General features: G+C 44.1%; 1 protein-coding gene across 5 annotated transcripts in view; it reads right to left on the reverse strand.

The window, feature by feature from the left end:
- CCNY (cyclin Y) overlaps positions 1 to 21,209 on the reverse strand; it is a 205,633-nt gene that overhangs the window by 155,332 nt on the left and 29,092 nt on the right. The window contains exon 1 of one of the 5 annotated variants that reach the window (XM_070500905.1): positions 6,268 to 6,689. The exons of 3 other annotated variants lie outside the window; for them this stretch is intronic. In XM_070500905.1, coding sequence (XP_070357006.1) covers positions 6,268 to 6,394 — 127 coding nt within the window. In that variant the 5' untranslated portion in view covers positions 6,395 to 6,689. Of the gene's footprint in view, positions 1 to 33; positions 131 to 6,267; positions 6,690 to 21,209 lie in introns of those variants that run through there. One more of the 5 variants, XM_070500907.1, reaches the window with a different exon arrangement.

Genomic DNA, 21,209 nt, shown 5'->3' on the forward strand with positions numbered 1-21,209 from the left:
TTCCTTAGGCTAGGAACTGATTGCTGTGCTCACCTGTGGCCGCCCAGCTCCAGACGATAGACTTGCCTCCTGCTACGCCCTCCGAGATAGCCGACCACTATCTGCTGTGTCCAACAAAGCACTGTGCCACAGGGCAATCTTGTGACTATTGTGGGAGGGACATTTCAATCACATGTGAAACACCCTGTTTGGGGGTATATAACCACTCTGTGCACCCCACTTCTTCGGTGCCCTTTCTTCCTTCGGGAAGAAAGGCCCCGGGCCATGGTTCCTCATAAAGCTTTGTTTAATTTTCTCTTGCTATTCTGTCTCATGTGAATTTAATTCGTTCTCTGGCCAGACGAACCCACATTTGGGAAGAGGAAATGTCTTCCTCCCCTACAACACTTACGAGAAACACTAGTACAGATGTGTAGTGATGTTTACCACTCACATATTTATGTCTATAAATTATGTCTTCATGGTCACTAAAACTGACAGTATAATGCTAACCTTTTTTCTTTTGTGGGGGATCAGAATTAGCCACCTCAAAATGTGTCTCTTCAGTTTATTTTTAACAACAAAAGACTCTAAAAGAAACTTTGACCTTCCCCCTAACTGCCTAAAAGAATTTAAGATAAAAGGCCTGTCCCCAGGACAGGCCATCACCTTAGATAACTCTGGGTATCTGTAGACTGTGAGGGTCCTTGCCAAGCCCACTCTCATCTACCAAACATTTGCTTTTCCATCTCCATGTGAATTGCCTTCCTCCCCTCTGAAGCCCCAAACCACCACCCTCAGCACCCTCCTCCACCTTTAGCTGAAGATGGTATTTAAGGTGGCAGCTTTGGCCATTCTGGCGAGTTGCTCAATTTTCCTGCGTTTCTCTCACGTACACGTGTTAGAAAGCTTTGTCTGATTTTCTCCTGTTATTCTGTCTCATGCCAATTTAATCTGTAGATCAGCCAGAAGGACCTAGAGTAGGTAGAGGAATTCTCTTCCTCCCCTGCACCTTCAAGTGGCTCAGCAAAGGGCCACTGTCACTCTCAACTAAATACCTAAATACCCACTCCTGGAAGGAGAGACCGCAGTTTTCTCATTCACGGATCTACATTGGATGGTTTTGATGACGCACATTGCAAAGCACAACTGGGTTTTAAAACTATTTTATCTGCTATTAGGAGGACTGCAATGAAACTAAATTTGCTTGTTTAAAAAGAAATATCAGGTGCTGGTGAGGATGTGGAATAACTGGAATTCTCAAATTTTGCTGCTAGGAGTATACATTCCACTTTGGAAAACTGCTGACAAAGCACTTCATGTATAAACTAAAATTTGCAGATACCAAACAACAATATTATCTTTCAAGTTGTTTCACTGTTTTAAATTTTAAATACAAATAAAAACTCCAGCGGTCACACAGAATGACAGAAGTACAATCAGTGTGTTATACTTGCTGATTTCAATCCACCATTCAACACGGCAGGACCACAGGGGTTGGAGACATAAACTATGCCCAAAGTGAGCTCCAGATGATAATCATTATAAACTTATTTCACAACTTCATCCACAGGTATGGAGCCAATGTACAATAGTTATCCTCTGTGTAGAACAGAATGTTTACTAAAGTATAACAAAAGCCTCAACAGTTACTGCAACAAATATCTGGAAACTAGACCAACAAAAGATCTAGGGGGAAGAGTATTTTGTTACTGACATTGTTTACAATAGGAGACAGGTGGCAATTAAAAAAACAAGTTGGCTGAACTTTAGTTAGCTTTATCATTGTTTTAAATTCTCTACAGACCATGGACCCCTTCAGTGCCTGGGGGAGGGAGGGATCACTCCTATCCCGCACTCCTGGTTTCACTGTCTGCCAATCAGGGTGAAAAACTTTAAGGAATAAAAGTGTATTAATTTGAAGTTTATATATGTTTTACAAACATCTGCCTTTAAGACCCAATGCCTCCACTTCCAGGTATCTATCCTATAAAAACATGAAAACATATGCCCAAAGAGACATGTGCAAAACGTTTATGGCAAGGATATGTGTAGTAATTAGTAGTTAGCAAAAAACAGGAAAATAGGTAAATAAACTGGAGTATAAGGATACAACTGAATGTTGTATAGCAATTAAAAGGAATAAACTAGAGCTCTAGGTTTTATCTATAATACTCCAATTTTTAAATTCATGTATTTGTATAATTCAGATTTAAGATTTTCAAATTACAATAATGAAAGACATAACCAAATTATTGGCCACAATCAATTCTCAGCAGGCCTACAGCTATTACACACCTGGGTCTCTGCGGCTCTCTCGTTGCTGTGAGCACTGTAACGTACAGACGCGTTCCATCCGCATGTGGGGAACAAAGGCCGGGGATCTGACCTGCTGCACTAACATGAGCTCCTAGATAACTGCCCTTAGCTGAAGTGGTGGCCCAAAAGGAAGCCATCAGTCACCTGAAACTGGCAGGAACTTCCCGAGACAAACCTGGGTGTGGACAGAGGGGAGAAATTAGATAACACTCCCGAGGCATGCATGGAGGAGCCAAGAGAATTCTCTGAGGGCGGGACTGCTGCCATTATGAGCCCACAGAAGCACTTCCTAAGGAAGGTTCCTCCCACAGACCCAAGCTGAGAGCACCCTAGGAACAGGCTGTGACTCCAGCCGTCCCGTGTGTGAGTGCACAGACTCAGAGGGACTCAGTCAGTGTCCACGGCCCACTGCAGTGAGTCTGATCTGCAGCGACCCTCCACCGCAGGGTCCCTCCCACCTACTCATCTTCCAGGACATTACTAAGCCACAGTTAGATATCTATCCTACGGAAACACTAACAGGAAACCCTCCTTTAACTAGAATTTGCAGAGAGTGAGTTGTTATAATTCATTGTTTCTGAAAGTGTTGTCTGTGGAACATCATACTACCGTGTGCTTAACAGAGGGAGGAATCCATAGTTAAATAAGTTTGGGAAATGTTCCCTAACATTATACATTCTTACTCCCAATCTCCACAATGCATAATGCAATTTATCACATTAAGGCTCAGCAAAGTGCTATAGGAAAGAAATCTGCTTAAGGCTAAGCCAGGGGTTCCCAGGCCTATTTGACAAAGGAACCTTTTCCCTACCTAAAAGGACTGTTTCCCACACGTGTGTGGGGGAATGGAATCGGCCACCCCAAGATATGTCTCTTTGGCATGAGGATTATTTTGGGCTGGTTACTTTGAAAAACTGCAGACATGAGAGAAACTGAGAAGTAGAAGTTACTCTTTGTTAAGAGACATTTACATTTGTAAAGGAAATCTCCATCCGTAAAGGCGTCTCCCTCTGTACCAGAAAGAAGAGGGGATGACCTTATCTCTAGAAACTCTCATCAATGCCAAAGGCAAGGATTTAAATCTGCATAATAACTTTACTCTTGTTTACTGTGCTTTTCTGGTAATCTCCCCTAACTGACTCCCCACCCCCAACATCCTCCTTTGTCTTTAGCTGAGGGTGGTATTTAAACTGAGAACCTCTGCCATTTTGGCAAGTGGCTCAGTTTTCCTGAGTCTCTCCCATGTATGCAAGTTACCAAGCTTTGTTCAATCTTCTCTTGTTATTCCGTCTCATGTGAATTTAATTTGTAGCCCAGCCAGAGGGACCTAGAGTGGGTAGAAAACATGTCTTCCTCCCCTTCACTTGCTTGATCTTAAGAATCACCTAGGACTACTGTTAAAACTGAGGATTCCCAGGCCCCACGACTCTGACTTCCTGATCAACATCTTCAAGGGAAGAGTACCCCCAGTGACTTATCATCAGACCAGTATGGAAAATATTGACAAAGGAGCATTTGGCCAGAAACAGTATTTTCTATTAAAAATGTTTCTAAGTGGTTTCCAGTTCAATTCCTGATTCAAGGTCATTATTCTAAGCGTAACTATCCACTCACAGTACAAAGGATGTAAAGAGTACAGTATTTCTACTGGTCTTGAGCGCATCACCACAGTAATTGCTTCATCCTTTGTGTTTTTTCACTAAGTTAATCAAAATTATTATAATAACAACAAAACAACAACAGCTGGGCTCTTAAATGTGTTATCTTCCATAGTTTTTCACAACAGCCTTATGAGAAAAGTACCATTATTTTCCCCATTTTGAAGAAAGGAGGAAGCAGGCTAAGCAAGTTTAAGTGATTTCCCCTAAGTCAGAGCTTCTCAACCTCAACGCTACTGACATTTGGGGCTGGGTAGCTCTGTCGTGGGGGTTGGGCGGCTGTCCTGTGTACCGCAGGACAGTTAGCAGCAGCCCTGCCTCTACCCACTAGATGACAGCAGCACTTCCCCTCTGGCTGTGACAACTCAAAGTGTCTCCAGACCTTGCCAAACGCCGCTGGGGTCAAAGCCAGTAAGGACCACTGCCCTAAGCCACGCTGAAGGTCAGAGCAGAGGAGCCAGAAGTCTCGCAGCCTGAGTCTCGGCCAGCCCCTCCCAAGAGCAGCCTCTGCATCACCTTCTGCATCCTTCATTCTCCACATGCTTCAAAGCTGAGAGGCCCAGCAGGCCCTGCGGGAGCTCTCACCCTCCGTCTCACAGCTGCCGGCATTGAAAAGAGGCCTGGGGGAAGTTCATCAAGTGACAGTGAGATAAAGGTGTACCAAGTGCCAGCAATTTCTGGCAGAGTAAGCCCTAAGTATAAGTAATGCTTGTGCGTATCCTTCTTCCTATCCTGCCACAGGCTCCAGGTGCTTGTATGAAAGATTCTCAATCTGCTCACTTACAGATGAAACACAGAAAAAGCATTCTACCTACCATGGCATACCTAGTGTATTCAACACCTAGAAAAGATCTTTTTTTTTCCTGAGGAAAATTAGCTCTGAACTAACATCCATCCACTGCCAATTCTCCTCTTTTTGTAAGGAAGACTGGCCCTGAGCTAACAACCCCACCCATCTTCCTCTACTTTACATATGGGACGCTGCCATAGCATGGCTTGACAAGCAGTGTGTAGGGTCATGCCTGGGGTCCAAACCAGCAAACCCCAGGAACCAAAGCAGAACACACAAACTTAACCGGTACACCACCAGGCAGGCCCCAGAAAAGATCATTTTTTAACACACTCTCCTCATATAAAAAATTATTTCAGTAATAGCTATGTAAAAATCAAAAATTATTTTCTTGATCTGTTCTCTAGGATTAAAACAATTTTGAAATAAACTTCAACTTTACATATATTATGCAAATTTAGTAAAACATTTCATGTATATACTAAAATTTGCACTTACCAAACAAAAGTATTACACCTCAAGGTTTGCACTGTTCCACTGTTTTAATTTTTAAGCAGAAATAAAAACTCCAAGTGGTCAGAGAATGACAGAATTATAAACTTTAAAAATCCTATCATTGTTCATTTCAAATCTACTGTTTAAATGCAGAAATACGTAGTACCACAGGGGTTAACTGCGAGGAGAATGTCCAAAGCAAGTCTGAACAATTCCTAACTCTTAAAAATCGTCTCTCAAAATGAACGCGCTTAGCTGAGGGCCCATGTGTGGGGGGCCAGCTGTCTAATTAGAGTCTCTGATCTAACTTCCATGTAGCATACAATGTCTATTAAAGAATTGAAAAGTGCTCATTTGAAGCTAACATATATATTATTAAAACTCAAGTTACCATAGCAACTATTTAGAACACACACCAACAAAAGATTTTTGTTGGAGGAATATATTATCACTGACATTGTTTAGAATTGCAGGAATAATTCTAGACTTTTAGACTCTGCAGACGAATTTTCAGATGGTTTTATTATTGTTACTAAATTCCCGAAAGACAATGCACCCCTCATCCCTGAAGCAGAGCAGAGTTTCCACCACTCGACACTGGGCACGCCAGTCTGCCCAGCAGGGTTACAACGGTACTCACAAGTTTCATGGAAAGAGAAAGGTCACCAAAACATCATCATAAAAGAAACAATGAAGTAGTAAGACCTCCAGTTTAGCCTGCACATCAGACAAGTCAGGAAACCTCTGCAGGCAGTGCAGTGGTGAGGGTCAGGACTCTGAAGGCCAGCTGCAGGCTGTGTGACCCTGGGCACGTCACTACATCTCTCTGGGCCTGATATACTAATCCCCGCTCCCTGGGGCTGCAGTGAGGTCATAAAGGAAGGCAGAGCTGTGGGCTCCAGACAAAACAGGCAGCTATATCCTGAAATTATTGAGTCTGGATGATGAATATGTAGGGATTCACTGCACTATTCTCTTTAATTTTGCATATTTTTAAAATTTTTCAAAAAAAATAAATGAACTTACTTGTAATTATCAGGTTCCTTATATACATAAAAACAGGGGAGAAATCAGCATCTCGACGGTCTCTTTGGGCTCTAAAGCCCCATGAGCTATCCCAGATTTGAAGGGGGCTCATTTCCCAGGTGGACATCAGGAGTGAGGCTGAACGGGAAGGACATCCAGAAAACAGCTCTGACCGTCAGTCAGCGCCGAGAGCCATCACTGCATGATCGACGCCTCAACAACCGGACGTGGGACTACTCCAGGCGTTCATTCCAAAACCCAAGCCAGAAAGGAACCGCACTTCCAGGTCCAAGCCCTCCACGGTCTGAGACTGACGCCTGGCCCACCAAGTCACCTGAATCTCTCCCGCTTCGCGGGTCAGAGACCAGCAAAAGACACAGACGGGGCCTGTTCCTGAGCGAGGGAGACATCAACAACACTGCACGAATGGAACGCAGTACACACAATAACTCTAAGGCTGGCTGGGGAAATCCTACATTCACACGATGGAAGAAGGGGCATTCAGAACTTGTCTGCTGACCGTACAAACCAACAAATGACTAAAATCTCACAGCAGAACTTGCAGAATCTATTTTAAACCAGGGAAAACACCTATGAGCAGACAAACACAGCTTCATCGAGCTGGAACAGAATGCTGGTCTGAACATACACAACATGGGTAGTTACGTAAAAATGGTAAGACGACAGACGAAGTTCAGACAGACCACAAACAAGGGAAAAAACATTCCAGTACCTTGGGAAATGGCATAATTAGACTTGAGAAAACATCACAGGAGTCAAAAGCATGTGTTTCTGATAGACGACAGTGGCCCCAGTGAAGCCACCTTCTGAAAAACCACAAACACACACCTCTTCCACCTCCAAGCGACGCTCAAAGCAGCGTCTTGCCCTCCACTGAAAAGCAGCACATTTTAAGTGCCAGAACAGACTGCTCGACTTGGACATCATTCAATGTTCTAATTCCCTAATATTAAAAACATGTGACTACACGGTAGTCTGTTAGAGTCCACGTCTCACTGGCTTCCAAAACATGTCTTCCGGGTACAACCGAGAGTCTTCCAAGAGCAGAAAGTCCTGGGGCCGGCCCCGTGACCGAGTGGTTAAGTTTGCACGCTCCACTGCAGCGGCCCAGGGTTCAGATCCTGGGCGCGGAAATGGCACCACTCGTCAGACCACGGTGAGGCGGCGTCCCATATGCCACAACTAGAAGGACCAGCAACTAAGATATACAACTATGTACCAGGGAGGATTTGGGGAGATAAAGCAGGAAAAAAAAAAAAAAAGAAAGAAAGTCCTAGCACAAAGCAGGCCTCGCCCTACAGCCTACCATTCCTTTGCATTCCGCTGCGTCCCCTGCCCCTTGGGACACCTTCAGCTTGATGGCTGCCAAACGTCCTGGAGGGGACAGGCCAAGGTCCCACTCCTGTGTGGGGAAACGGGATTACACATCCTCCACCAGGCAGCAACGCCCACTGCTGGCCCAGACCCACTTTCTGCCTAAACCTCCCAGGGTAAAACAGGGCTGGGGAGGGGGACAGAGAGAAGCGAGGCAGAGTTCTCAGTTAAAGACAGCCACGCCCTGCACTCACAGCCTTCTCCACCACTCTCTCCTCTTTCCCCACACATTTCCCTTAGTTCCCAACAGGCTCACACTCTAAATCAGCGGAAAGGCCTAACATTCTCGTGGGCAAAGCAGCATGGAGTCACAGGCTACTTCGAGCTGAGATCACGCCGCATTACAACCTAGCTTAGTCCATGAGTCCTTCCAGCAGCTCACTGACTCACTCCCCTGGAACCAAAGGGTCCCTGCAGAAAGATGTCTTGGCCTGTAACACATCTGGCTCCATTTCTGATGGGTGACTGCTGACAGCTTTCAACCCCTACCATCCCCACTTCCCTTTCTGCCCTAAATTTGAGCACACTGGTAGCAAGCCCAGGGCATGTGCTTCGGCACATGCAGGACCTTCAAACCATCCAAGCCCAGACAGGCAAGCAAGGAAGCCCTCCGCCAGCCTCCCCCTCTAAACACAATAAAGGCCAAGCCTGTCGCCTTTCCCTGCTCTCTCAACTCACTTTCCAACCTGCCTGAGAGCCTGCCCTGGGCTCCCCCACAAAGCTTCACCACATGAGTAATAAGACTTTCCCTATCTCTTGATGTGCACGTGGCCTCCTCATCCTTTGACATGCAAACCAAACTTTGGGCAGGGTCCATCCTACATCTTCAGAGTGGCCACAGCATCTCCCACAAATAAAAGACCCTGTACACTCTTTCTGACTCAATCCAAGACTGATGGAAGGCCAGCACTTAGCACACCAGCTCCTCCAATGTTGCCCTTGACTCTGGCCCTAAGAAACCTCTCTCACTAACAAAGGAGCCTAGTGTGGTCACAAACAAATATGCACCCATTAGGAACAAGAAGGCCTGCGGACTGGTGGCCATTCCACCACTGACTAACCACATGACTTTGCACTGACCTTTATGAGTCTCATTTTCCACACCTATAAAACGTGTAGTAACGTCACCTCCCTGACTAACTAGTAAGAGCGTGGTGAGGGTCAAAAGGGGCGGGACAGGGCACAGCACACTGACAACTGCAATGTCTACACATCCTGTAGTTCTCGGAGGTGGCAGCCCCCCTCCCTCAACACATCCTGGGTTCCAGCTGCCTCCCCCAACACGCAGCTCTGCTCTTCTAGTCTCTGGCTCCCTTCTGTCTCTGTTCTAAAGGCTTTTGTGGGCAGCTACGAGTTCACTAAAAGGACGACAAACCAAAAGACCCTCCTAAGTCTCCTCAATACATATACACCCTACGCTAGCATAAGCAGTAAGCACAGAGGGCTCCGAAACCCCTTCCAGGGAGGCACCCATACAAACAGGTTAACGCCACGCAAAATCTCTTCTTTAATATTGTAAAAAACACTGAAGATGTAAAACATTGATAGGTCTTATCACACCCACCAAGGCCAACATCCAGGGTCCCCTTCCGACTCCTGAGCCCCCTGGAAGAAGAATTTTGGTCACACCACAGAGAATCCTCTTAGAAAGGAAAGCAACTTCTCCCACTTAAAACAACCCTTGTAATAAATAAAAGCTTAGAAGCCAAGTGGATGTCCATTTTGAAAAATCTATAACAACAGTCACCTCCAGGTTACTTATCCAGATTTCGAGGTTGGGATAAAGTGTACAAAAATCCCCCTCTAACTCGTTAAGGTAAAGGCTCCACTACTAACTTTCTGTCATCAAATTCAAAACGAAACAAACAAGAAAATACTGCTTAAAGCACTGAGAAGCCAGCCTCAATGCAGAAATGGATCAGCTGCAAGCAGGGAACTTGGTCCAGGTTTGGCACTGGCTGATCTGAGGCAAGGAGCTATCAGCCTCCCCAGGTCTCAGCGGCCTCAGCTGATGCTCCAAGTGCCTGTGCCACTGGGCAGAGGCCAGCCAGCACTCCCACTGCACAGCGTCCCTGTTCCAGCTGCACGTCCAAATGGACACCTCGGCCAACCCCTGGAAAGCGCTGACTGTTGGAAATCACATACACTCCGCCTGCCTGAAATGTCTCCATGAGCACAAATGTCACCCACAGAAACCCCTGAGAGGGACGCCAACAGCCAAATGTCAAATATGCAAGTTCTTCAGTTATCTGGCACCCCTGAAAAAACGCCATTCAACATCAAAGTTGTCAAGAAAGCATATACATCCAGTAAAGTAGCCTCCTTCACCTTAACATCCAGCACAAGAGGCAGCTATTAACATGCCCTCCTCCAAGCCTGGCCCACAGGATGGCACGCGTTAATCACATATTCATCCACGTCATACTCCCTCTGGGACACTGTGTCCGGCACTGGGGACAAACAGATAAGAACCTGGACCAAAGAAGACAGAGCCATAAATAAAGAACCACATGGGGCCGGCCCCATGGCCGAGTGGTTAGGTTCGCGCGCTCCGCTTCAGTGGCCCAGGGTTTCGCTGGTTTGGATCCTCAGCGCAGACATGGCACCGCTCATCAGGCCAAGCTGAGGTGGCATCCCACTTGCCACAACTAGAAGGACCCACAACTAAAAGTACACAACTATGTATCGGGGGGCTTTGGTGAGAAAAAGGAAAAATAAAATCTTTAAAAAAAAAAGAATTATAATACACAACAATAATATCAGTTGAATGTACGTACTTAACATCTGCTATGTCCTAGTCCAGTGGTCTCAAAATATGACCCCTGAATCCCTGGGGGTCCCCAAGAAGCTTGCAGGGGGTCTGCAAGGTTAAAACTACGTTCATTGTAATCCTAAGAGGTTTTTGCCTTTTTACCGTGTTGATGTTTGCAGTAATGGTACAAGAGCAACGGTGGGTAGAACTGCCACCTGCTTCGCATAAACCAAGGTAGTGACACCAAACTGTACCAGTGGTTACTGTAGTCTTCACCTCACACATTCACTGAGGAAAACAAGGCCAGTTTCACTGAAAAGATGCCCTTGCTGAAGTAGTAAAGATTATTAATGTTATTAAATCTTCACCCTTGAGTACTTTTTTTTTTTAAGATTTTATTTTTCCTTTTTCTCCCCAAAGACCCTGGTACATAGTTGCATATTTTTAGTTGTGGGTCCCTCCAGTTGTGGCATGTGGGACGCCACCTCAGCGTGGCCTGACGAGTGCTGCCACGTCTGTGCCCAGGATCCGAACCAGTGAAACCCTGGGCCGCCGAAGGGGAAGCCCACGAACCTAACCACTCGGCCACGGGCCGACCCCGAGGACGTATCTTTTTAATATTCTGTGTGATAAAATGGGAAGTGTTTCAACAGTCACCTTGAGGAAAAGCACTTACACATAAGTCAATTATCTGAGTGGTAAGCTAAACTGCACCTTTTTTTCAAGGAATATCATTTTTACCTGCAAGAACAAATGACAAACTATGGTTATTCAGATTTGCCTATGTCTCCAGTTTTGAGAAAATGTTTGACAAAGTGAGCCTGCTATTTCAAATAATTTATTGCCAATGATAAAATTCAAGCTTTCACCTAGAAATTAGAATTCTGGAAAATTCATATCTGCCAACATAACTTTGAAGCTTCCCAATAATTAAAAGACTTTTCTGATGAGATCAGTGGTGAATCACATGTAATTTCAGACTGGGGCTAGATAGGTGAAAGAGGTCAACATTTGGAAGATCTGCACAACTTAGTAAACCAATATTTTCCACATGATTAAGGCATGATGTTACAAATCTTGCATGGGCAAAAAATCGACTCAAAGTATAAGCTAGACCAATGAATTTTAAGGTAACAGAATAAACGATTTCAGATTCCACATTGCAACTAACCTCTAATAAACTACCACCTGTCAAGTTGTATATATATATATACAAGGTATAGTATCAAAGAATATCCATATTGATTAATATTATGTAAAAAAGGCTATATAAGAAAAATGATCCTACTGCCACAGTTAACATCACACTCAACTGGAAATGGTGGAAAGCTTCTCCTCTAAGATCAGGAACAAGACAAGGGTGTCCACTCTCACTCCTATTCAACACAGTACTGTAAGTCCCAGCCACAGCAACAAGGCAAGGAAAAGAAAGAAAAGGCATCGGAAAGGAAGGAGTACAACTGGCTCCATTTGCAGATGACATGATTTTATATATAGAAAATCCTTAAGACTCCACCCAAAAGAATGTTAGAAATAATCAACAAATCCAGTAAAGTTAGAGCATACAATATTAACACGCAAAAATAAGTAGCATTTCTATATACTAACAATGAATTATGTGAAAAAGAAATAAAGGAGATGATACGATTTACAATAGCATCAAAAACAAAATACTTAGGCACCAGTCCAGCAGTGTAGTGGTTAAGTTCATGCTCTCCGCTTCCGCGGTCCAGGGTTTGCAGGTTCGGATCCCAGGCGTGGACCTAGTACTGCTCTCATCAAGCCATGCTGTGGTGACATCCCACATAAAATACAGGAAGACTGGCAACAGATGTTAGCTCAGCGACAATTTTCCTCACAAGAAAAAAAACAATACTTACATATAATTTTAACCAAGGAGGTAAAAGATACATATACCGAAAAATAGAGAACACTCATGAAAGAAACCAAGTAAGACACAAATAAATGGCCAGGTATTCCATGTTCACGGATTGGAGGAATTAATATTGTTAAAATGTCCATACTACCCAAAGCTATCTACAGATTCAATACAATCTCTATCAAGATTCCAATGACATTTTTTACAGAAATAGAAAAAACAATCCTAAAATTTATAGAAACCACAAAAGATCCCAAATAGCCAAAGTAATCCTGAGAAAGAACAAAGCAGGAGGCATCACACTTGTTGATTTCAAACTGTATTACAAAGCTATAGTAATCAAACAGTATGGTACTGACATAAAAACAGACACACAGAGCAAGAGAACAGAATCAAGAGCCCAAAAGTAAACCTGGGCATATGTAGTCAACTAAGACTTGACAAGGCAGCCAAGGATACTCAATGGAGGAAAAAGTCTCTTCAATAAACTGTGCTGGGAAAATTGGACATTCACATGGAAAAGAACAAAACTAGGCTCCAATCTTAGACCATTCACAAAAACTAACTTGAAACAGATTAAAGACTTAAATCTAAGACCTGAAACCATAAAACTCCTAGAAGAAAACATCAGAAAAAGGCTCCTTGACATGGGTCTTGGCAATGATTTTTTGGATACGACACCTAAAGCTCAAGCAACAAAACAGAAAATAAGCAAATAGGACTATATCAAACGAAAATCTTCTTTACTGCAAAACAAATGATAAACAAAATGAAAAGACAACCTACCGAATGGGAGAAACCATTTGCAAATCATATATCTGATAAGGGGTTAATATCCAGAAATGTATAAAGAATTGATGTAACTCAATACCAAAACATAAATAATCCAATTTAAAAATGGGCAAAGGATGTAAAAAAGACATTTTTCCAAAGAAGATATACAAATAGCCAAGAGGGACATGAAAGGTGTCCAGTATCACTAATCATTAGAGAAATGCAAATTAAAACCACAATGAGATATTACCTCATGCCTGTTAGACTGGCCATCATCAAAGACAAGAGATAACAAATGTTGGTGAGGATGTAAAGAAAAGGGAACACTTGTGCACTGCTGGTGGGATTCTAAATTGGTGCAGCCACTATGGAAAACAGTATGGAGGTTCCACAAAAAAATTAAAAATAGAATCACCATATGATCCAGCTCTTCCACTTCTGGGTATATGTGCAAAGTAAAAACCCTGCATCAAAGAGATATCTGCCCCCCCACGTTCACAGTAGCATTGTTTCCAACAGCCAATGCATGGAAACAACCTAAGTGTCCACTGACAGGTGAAAAAGTTGTGGCATATATGAATATTATTCAGCCATATAAAAAGAAGGGAACTGTACCATTTGTGATGACGTGGACAGATCTTGAGGGTAATATGCTAGGTGAAATAAGTCAGAGGGAGAAAGACACATACTGTATGATCTCACCTATGTGTGGAATCTAAAAACAAACAAAATCATAGAAAAAGATCAGATTTGTGGTTACCAGAGGCCAGGATGGGCAGTGGGGAACTGTATGAAGGTGGTCAAAGGTGCAAACTCCCAGTTTTAAGCTAACCAAGGCCTGGGGATGTCGTGTGCAGCATGGTGACCAGCTAACACTGCTGTGTGGTGCACTGGACACAGCTGCTGAGAGCGATTCCTAAACTGCTCATCACAAGCAAAGAAAACATCATTTTTCTTCTTTTCTTTTTGTATCTATATAAGATAATGGATAGTAAACTAAAATTATTGTGGTAATCATTTCACAGTATATGTAAGTCAAGTCACCATGCTGCACACCTTAAACTGCACTGTGCTGTATGTCAATTGTATCTGAACAAAACTGGAAAAATAAATAAAATTTTAACAAAAGGAAAAAAGGAAAATTACTCTTCTTTTTTCCAACCACATCTGTGTAAGCCTGGATTTTCTTTATATACTTCAACCAAAGCAACATATCACAAAAGATCGACTACAGAAGCACATGTGAGATTCTAGCTGCCTTCTATTAGCGAGATATTAAAGACATAGTAAAAAATTTAAAACAATACTACTCTTCTTACCAAATTTTCTGTTTTGGAAACTTTAGTTTTTTTTTGTAAAAAATGTTATTTACATTAGTAATATACAATGGGTATACTATAATGTTATTTTAAAACAATTTATTTTTAAATTATCAATTTTAATTTCTAATATGATAAATATCTATACACAAAATCTCTTTGGGGTGTGCAGAATTCTTTTATTGAGATATTAATTCACACACCATAAAATTTACCACTTAAAAATTCAGTGGTTTTTCATATATCCACAAGGTTGTACAACCATCAGCATTATCCAATTCCAGAACATTTTTATCATCCTAAAAAGAAAGTCCATACCCATGAGCAGTCACTGCCATTCTCCTATCTCTCCATCCCGGGAACCAATAACCTACTTTCTGTCTCTATGGATTTGTCTATTGTAGATAATTCATATGAATGGAATTATACAATATGTGGCCTTTTATGACTGACTTTTTTCACACAGCATAATGTTTTCAAGAGTCATCCATGTTGCAGCATGTGTCAGTACCTCACTATGTTTTATAGTTAAATAATATTCCATGTGTATCGAGATATCACATTTTGTTGACCCATTCATCTAGTGATGGACATCTGGGTTGTTCCCACTTTTTGGCTATTACATTAATGCTGTTATGTACATCTGTGTACAAGTTTTGTACGAATATATTTTTTCAATTCTCTCCAGCATATACCTAGGAGTGGAATTGATGGTAACTCTAGTTTAATTTTTTGAAGAACTGCCAAATTATTTTCCACAGTGGCTGCACCATTTTACATTCCCACCAACAATGTATGTGGGTTTCAATAATTTTTAACACTGTAAATGGGGTCCTGAGACCAAAAAGTTTGAGAACTGCTATGCTAATCTGAGGGGATACTGAGATAGAAGTCCCTGTGCTCAGTGAGGTCATAACGTACACCACAGCTCAGACCTGCAGAGACAGACTCAAAAATCACCCCACAATGACCCCACCATTCTGCTCTCTCGCCTCGCCTTTACTTTCATCCTCAGTGTCTCTTTTTCTCCCACTATCTCTAGTGGGCTCCTTTTGCTGTTAGTGCCGTGGGATTCTGGCTCCTAGTGCCCTGTGGACAGCAGAGCGGAACCTGCCCCATACTTCTGCGCCATCCTCTCACCTTCCGGCCTGTATCAGACATGCTCCACTGCTATTCACATGGCGTTCATGGCCAATGCTTTCGGAAGTGGGTGGCCAGGTCTTTCTTCCTACTCTGTCTCAGTCTAGAAGCCCTGCTGAAACCTGTCCACCATGGGGGACCCTGCTAGTGTTGGAAACGCTGGTGGCACAGCTTTCAGCATCCCAGCAACACGCAGCCACCTGACACCTGACAGATGGGTGGCTGCTGTGCTCCCTAGCCTTCCATAAAGACTGCCTGCCACAGCCCTCCACGGCAAACAGGGCGCTGGGCTTTCCGCACTCACGCGCCTTCCTCTCCACGTACCCATCATAGTCAGAGAACTTGTTTCTTCACCTACAAATACAATTTCTCTCAACTACTTGTAAGATTCAGTGCTGCTCCAGAACTCCAAGGGTAGATTCTAACTGAAGTTTTGCAATATTTATTACACCTGTGAAGCAGCAAAAACTAAGGCCCAATACTACTGAAAGCAGGTCTCTGGTGATTTTTGGAGAGAATAGTTTCCCCCGAATTTGAGTACCTTAATAAAATTCAAATACTCCTCAGCGCTTGGAATACTGAAAAACAGTGACCTCTGAGTACAGTCACAAAATTAAGAATGTGCTTTACGTTAACACAACCCAAAAGCACGTTTTCTTTATGTAAATTTTAACTGGAATAAAAGTAAAAAAATCGCAGGGTTTATGTGGCAGAGGGAATAATTACCATCAAAGGTGTCCATATCCTAATCTAGGAATATATTTCCTTCCACGGCGACAGCTGTAGGGGACCCCGTATTATAAGGGAAGTAAAACAGTGAGGTGCACCAGGGGCACTCACAACTAGAACATACAACTATGTCCTGGGGGCTCTAGAGAGAAGAAGAAAAGCAGCAGCAGACTGGCAACAGATGTCAGCGGAGTGCCAATCTTTAAAAAAAAAGGGAGGAGGTGTAGCCTAAAGGGTGCCTAGGAGAAATACTGACAATGCTCAGAAACAATGCAATCATTCCAGATTTCTACCTTAATGCTAACCTGGACTGAGACAGCATGGCCACACGCAGGCAGTCTCCTAGCCTAAGAGGGCTGGGAATTGACAGAGAGTGTCATATATTCCAAGACTGGAGAAGTGCTTTGCAAAGACTAGTTGCTTTTCAAATCTAGAGTTTCTGTCATCTTTTCCAAGGAATTTCTGAAGTGATTCCTACTGCATGTAGTTAAGTGAATTGGCTTAATATGGTGACATAATGAATCACTCATAAAATTGGAAACATCAAGTGGAAATTTTAAAAGACCATTACTCTATAAACTTGCTCTGCAAAAATGCCTTCTTAACTGTATTTAGTGTTTCAGCTTCCATTGTGTTGTTCACATTCTAGGAACAGATAAATCAAAAAAAATCTATTTACTGTCTCTCTCTTTTCTTTTTTAAGTGTACTGTAGCACTTTATTTTCCTCACACAAGATGCATTGCCTGGGCCTAATATTCTCATGTTAACAGTAGAAAACCAGAATTTGTTGTCATCTCTTAAAGACTGGAGAGTTGCGTACAAAAATTTACATAAATTAAAAAGAGGAATAAGTTTTCAGATGCAAGGGTTGCACATAGAATTAAAGTCACCAATCGGCAGACTGTAACATAGGGAGGGCAGCCTACATTTTACGGGTGGGTCCAATGTAATCACAAGGGTCCCTAAAAGCGAGGAGGGAGGCAGAAGAGGAAGTCCACTGACTTGTGGACTGGAGATGTGAAAATACTCAGCCACCGCTGCCGACTTCAAAGACGGGGAAAGGGGCCTAAAGTCAAGAGATGTGAGCAACTTCCAGAAGCAGGAAAAGGCAAAGAATGAGTTCTCCCCTCGAGCCTCCAAAAGGGAACACAGCCCGAAAACAGAGTAATTCGTGCAGAGGGCCCGGCCACTCGGACCATCCTGTGTTGCTGTCAGCCACTGAGTCTGTGGTAAGCTGTTACGGCAACAACAGGAAACTAACGCAGCGTAAATCCCTTTTTTCCCCAGCAATCATTCTTTCTAAGATTCCCACCTCCCCTCTTCCTCTCTCCTTCCATAAGAAAGAGGCACTGGCCTGTCCACACTCTTCCCCTTGAGCTTCTCAACATGCTTTTTATAGTCTGAACCCTTATTCTTCAGCCCTTTTTCTGTCACATGACAGGTATCAGAGACCTGCTCAGCACCGCTTCATAACCAGCGTTGACAATATGCTTTTGTCTCCTCTGCATCCTGGTTTAATAATCCAGATCTCTTCCACGGGCGAGGCCTTCACTTTCCCCCTGTTTCGTCAGTGTTATCTTTGGCATACTTGCCTATTTTTCCGAGACACACGTATTAGGACCTCTATATGCCATGAATACAAACTGTTTGAGAATGCTTATCTGACAAACCAAGTTCACAAAGATGAAAGCTGCATCACCATTCCACGGGATTCTTTCAACTGGCTCCACTCGAAACAGCTCCCCGCCTGCAGCTGCAATACCTTTCAACACAATCTCCTGGTTGAAAGTGCCATTTGTCACTAGTCTCTGTGTCGGAAGACATATTTTACAGCACTAAAAATTAATGTGAACTCATCTACCATAAAGGTAGATGAGAAATAACCCATGTGACTGGCTACCGGGATCACCAGAGCACTCTGCTAAAACATTTACATTGGTTTGTTGAGTTCGCACAGAGCAAGCTTCTTTTCCTGTTTCTCTTTTAGGAGACATTTGTATTCCTACTGAGAAAATGGAAGGATCAGCTACTCAGGAACCATGTCAAATGCATTAAAAATTAATAAGAAAAAAATTAGCCCCGTGGTACTATTCCATCTCTGGTTTCATAAGCTATATGCATGTACACGTCACACAGCTGCCCTACGAAAACTTCTAAGCTCAGCCCTTGTTCTGAGAAGAAAAGGGCCGAAAGACACATCACTCAATATGCCCGCAGTCCGTATGTGGACAGACACAAAGCAGAGGGATCTTAACTGGGGAACCTTTAATTTTATAAGCTGCACCTCTTGCTATAAATGTTAGAAACATCAAATTATGTGCTATTTCCAACGAGCCACCAATCAAAAAAACAAAAACAAAATGATACTATCGACCACGTGGGCATTACTTTCCTAGAATAAATATTTCCTTCTATGCAACCACTACGCAAAAAGTGAAACCGTTATTGGCATAGAGCACCTCAGAAAACAAGTTGCTACAGTCCTAAGAGGCACTCACGTGTGTAATACACTGTCCTATACAGAGCTGCTGGGACAGGAGGACAAAGTAAGACACACCGTCCCTGTGCTCAGCACAACCAGGGAGGGCACGCTGGTCCACTCTCCCCATCTTCACCACCCTCGCAATACCCATCCACACACCGCTGCAGAGCAAGGAGGCCAAGACAGATGACAGTGGTCACTCCCTTCGCACCAGGCCTGGGCCCCACATCCCTGAAAGGAAGCTTTCATTACCCCCACTTTGTACACTAACAAAGGGACAGGATGTAACCAGCCCACACCACACCCAAGTGAGAAGCAGAGCCAAGAGTCAAAGTCAGGGGGGCCCGACTCAGGCTTGTCCTCTGAGACTTACGTTAAGTTTTATTACATTTTATTATACTTACAATTATTCCTGGATTTAAAAATCCTTTCAGTTTATAACCTAGCAGAGGAAATAAAAATAATCATAATTTTAAGCAATGTGTTTCAATTCCCTGTGAGATGAGATATAGTTCACTAACCCTAGTGAAAGAGGAGGAAGGCACAGCAGGAAGGGCAACTCCCAGCAAAAGCAGGAGCCCGCAACGCATGCACAGGGGGACAACAAAGGGAACATCCTGAGGGCAAACAGAAAGCTGAGAGCCAGCAGGCCAGGGCCACCTTCGCAGGCCATGGAGGCACTGGGGCTGAACCAGACTCAGCGAGTCGCCTGAGGTTTGTACAGAGAAGAGGAAGGTAACACAGGAGGGGCTTTTGGAAGACGAATCTTCGCAGAATCAATTCAAGCCACCCGGAGCGCACGGCCAACACGGAAGGTTCCTCTCCCATCTGACAGTAAGAAATGCAGCGACGTGAGCGCGGTGGCTCCCACGGGCCTCCCAGCCCCTCCTCCTTCCTCACTGTCAGGGTTAACGGGGTCCCCGGGAGGCCCCCATCTTGCCCTCCTCCTCCAGGTTGGCTCTGTAAACCATTCTGAGTCTTTCCCTCTATACTGCTCCATCCTCTGAGCCTTCAAAACACATAAGCATCTCCCATTTGGGAAAAAAATAAAACACGCCTTTTCACTTCCAAATTTCATAAATGACTGGCCTGCTCTCATTGTTGCACCCTTTGTGGCCTTGAATGTAGTAATTTAGCTTCTGTTCCCACTGAAATCTTCAAGGAACACAACAAACTGCCGTCAATAACTCATCAAACACAGTGGAATTTACTCAGTCTTCACCAACTTAACGCTCGTGATCATCCTCTTCATCGTGAAGTTCTTTCCCTCTCTGACTTTCGTGGCTGTCTCTCCTGGCTCCTGTCTTAACTCTCCGACCATCCTCTGTTTCTCGCTCCTCCCCCTGCCTTCCAAACACAGCTACTGTGTTCCCAGGTCCTGTCCCAGGCCTTCCCATCCTGTGCTCAGTTGCCGGTGCCACGGGGATAACGACAACATCTCTGCCCTGTCCTGATCTCCTCAGCCCAAGGCCCACGTTTAAACTGTAGGGAGGATGAAAACACCTGTCAGCACCTGGTACAGACTTGTTTAGAGAGGCAGACAGAAGTGAGACTGCAGAGGGCCTCAGGCCAGGGGAGCCAGTGACGGTCACTGAGGGGGCAAGTGGCTTGCTCCAAGTCTGCAGAAGGTCAGCAGGCAAGACTGTGAAGAAGGATCTACACGCAGAGGCGGAGGCAGGGAAGGCCCTTATTGAGCCCAGCCTTGGGAAATAAAGGCAGGAACCAGAATGGCAACAGTGGAAATCGAGAGGAAGGCGAGGTCCTCCGAGGGGCTGACCTGAAAGAACAATGAGCAGGAGCTGTCCAGGCCCTCTCACCCATCGGCCCGTCACTGAACAGGCACCACGTTCCTCCTGTGTCCCCACAGGGGGCTGGACAGTGGTTATGACTACATCACCCACAGGCAGTCCCAGCTTGGAAGGGACCCAGGCTAAGTGCGGAAGACAGGAAAAGAAATCCAGCCTTTTTTAAAAAAACCTCATGGAACAGCAAGTGAAATAAGCTACCTAATTAATAGACAGCCAACAATGAACAGGGTGTAAGAGCTTCTTTCCAAGATGAGAGAGGAAGCAGTTGACCACAGGAAGAACAGCAACAGGGAAAGAACGAATACTTCCCGGTACCTGGCCCCGTCTCTGGAGAAACTGGACAGCAGTAAAAACACAGCCACAGGCTCCTCCTCATCATCATCCAAGGTCTGTAATTAGCTAAGCTTCTAATCACCATGTTCGAGTCAGGCTTCATACCTAGCCAGCTTCCAGGCACAGAGCAAACGCACATACATGTCCAGGCACATGGGTGGGGTCACAAACGGTCTCTGCTCCCTGTGAGCACACACCCTGGGCAATGAGAATGTGGGTGCTGTGAGGCCGGTCTGAGCTAAAGCTTCAGGGCAAAGCCTCTGGGTGAGTTACTAAAAATGCATAGGCCTGTCCCTGCAAATTCTGATTCAGAAAACCGTATTTTCAAAC

This window comes from Equus asinus, chromosome 29, assembly GCF_041296235.1.
Source record: "Equus asinus isolate D_3611 breed Donkey chromosome 29, EquAss-T2T_v2, whole genome shotgun sequence".
NCBI classification, from domain to species: Eukaryota; Metazoa; Chordata; class Mammalia; order Perissodactyla; family Equidae; genus Equus; species Equus asinus.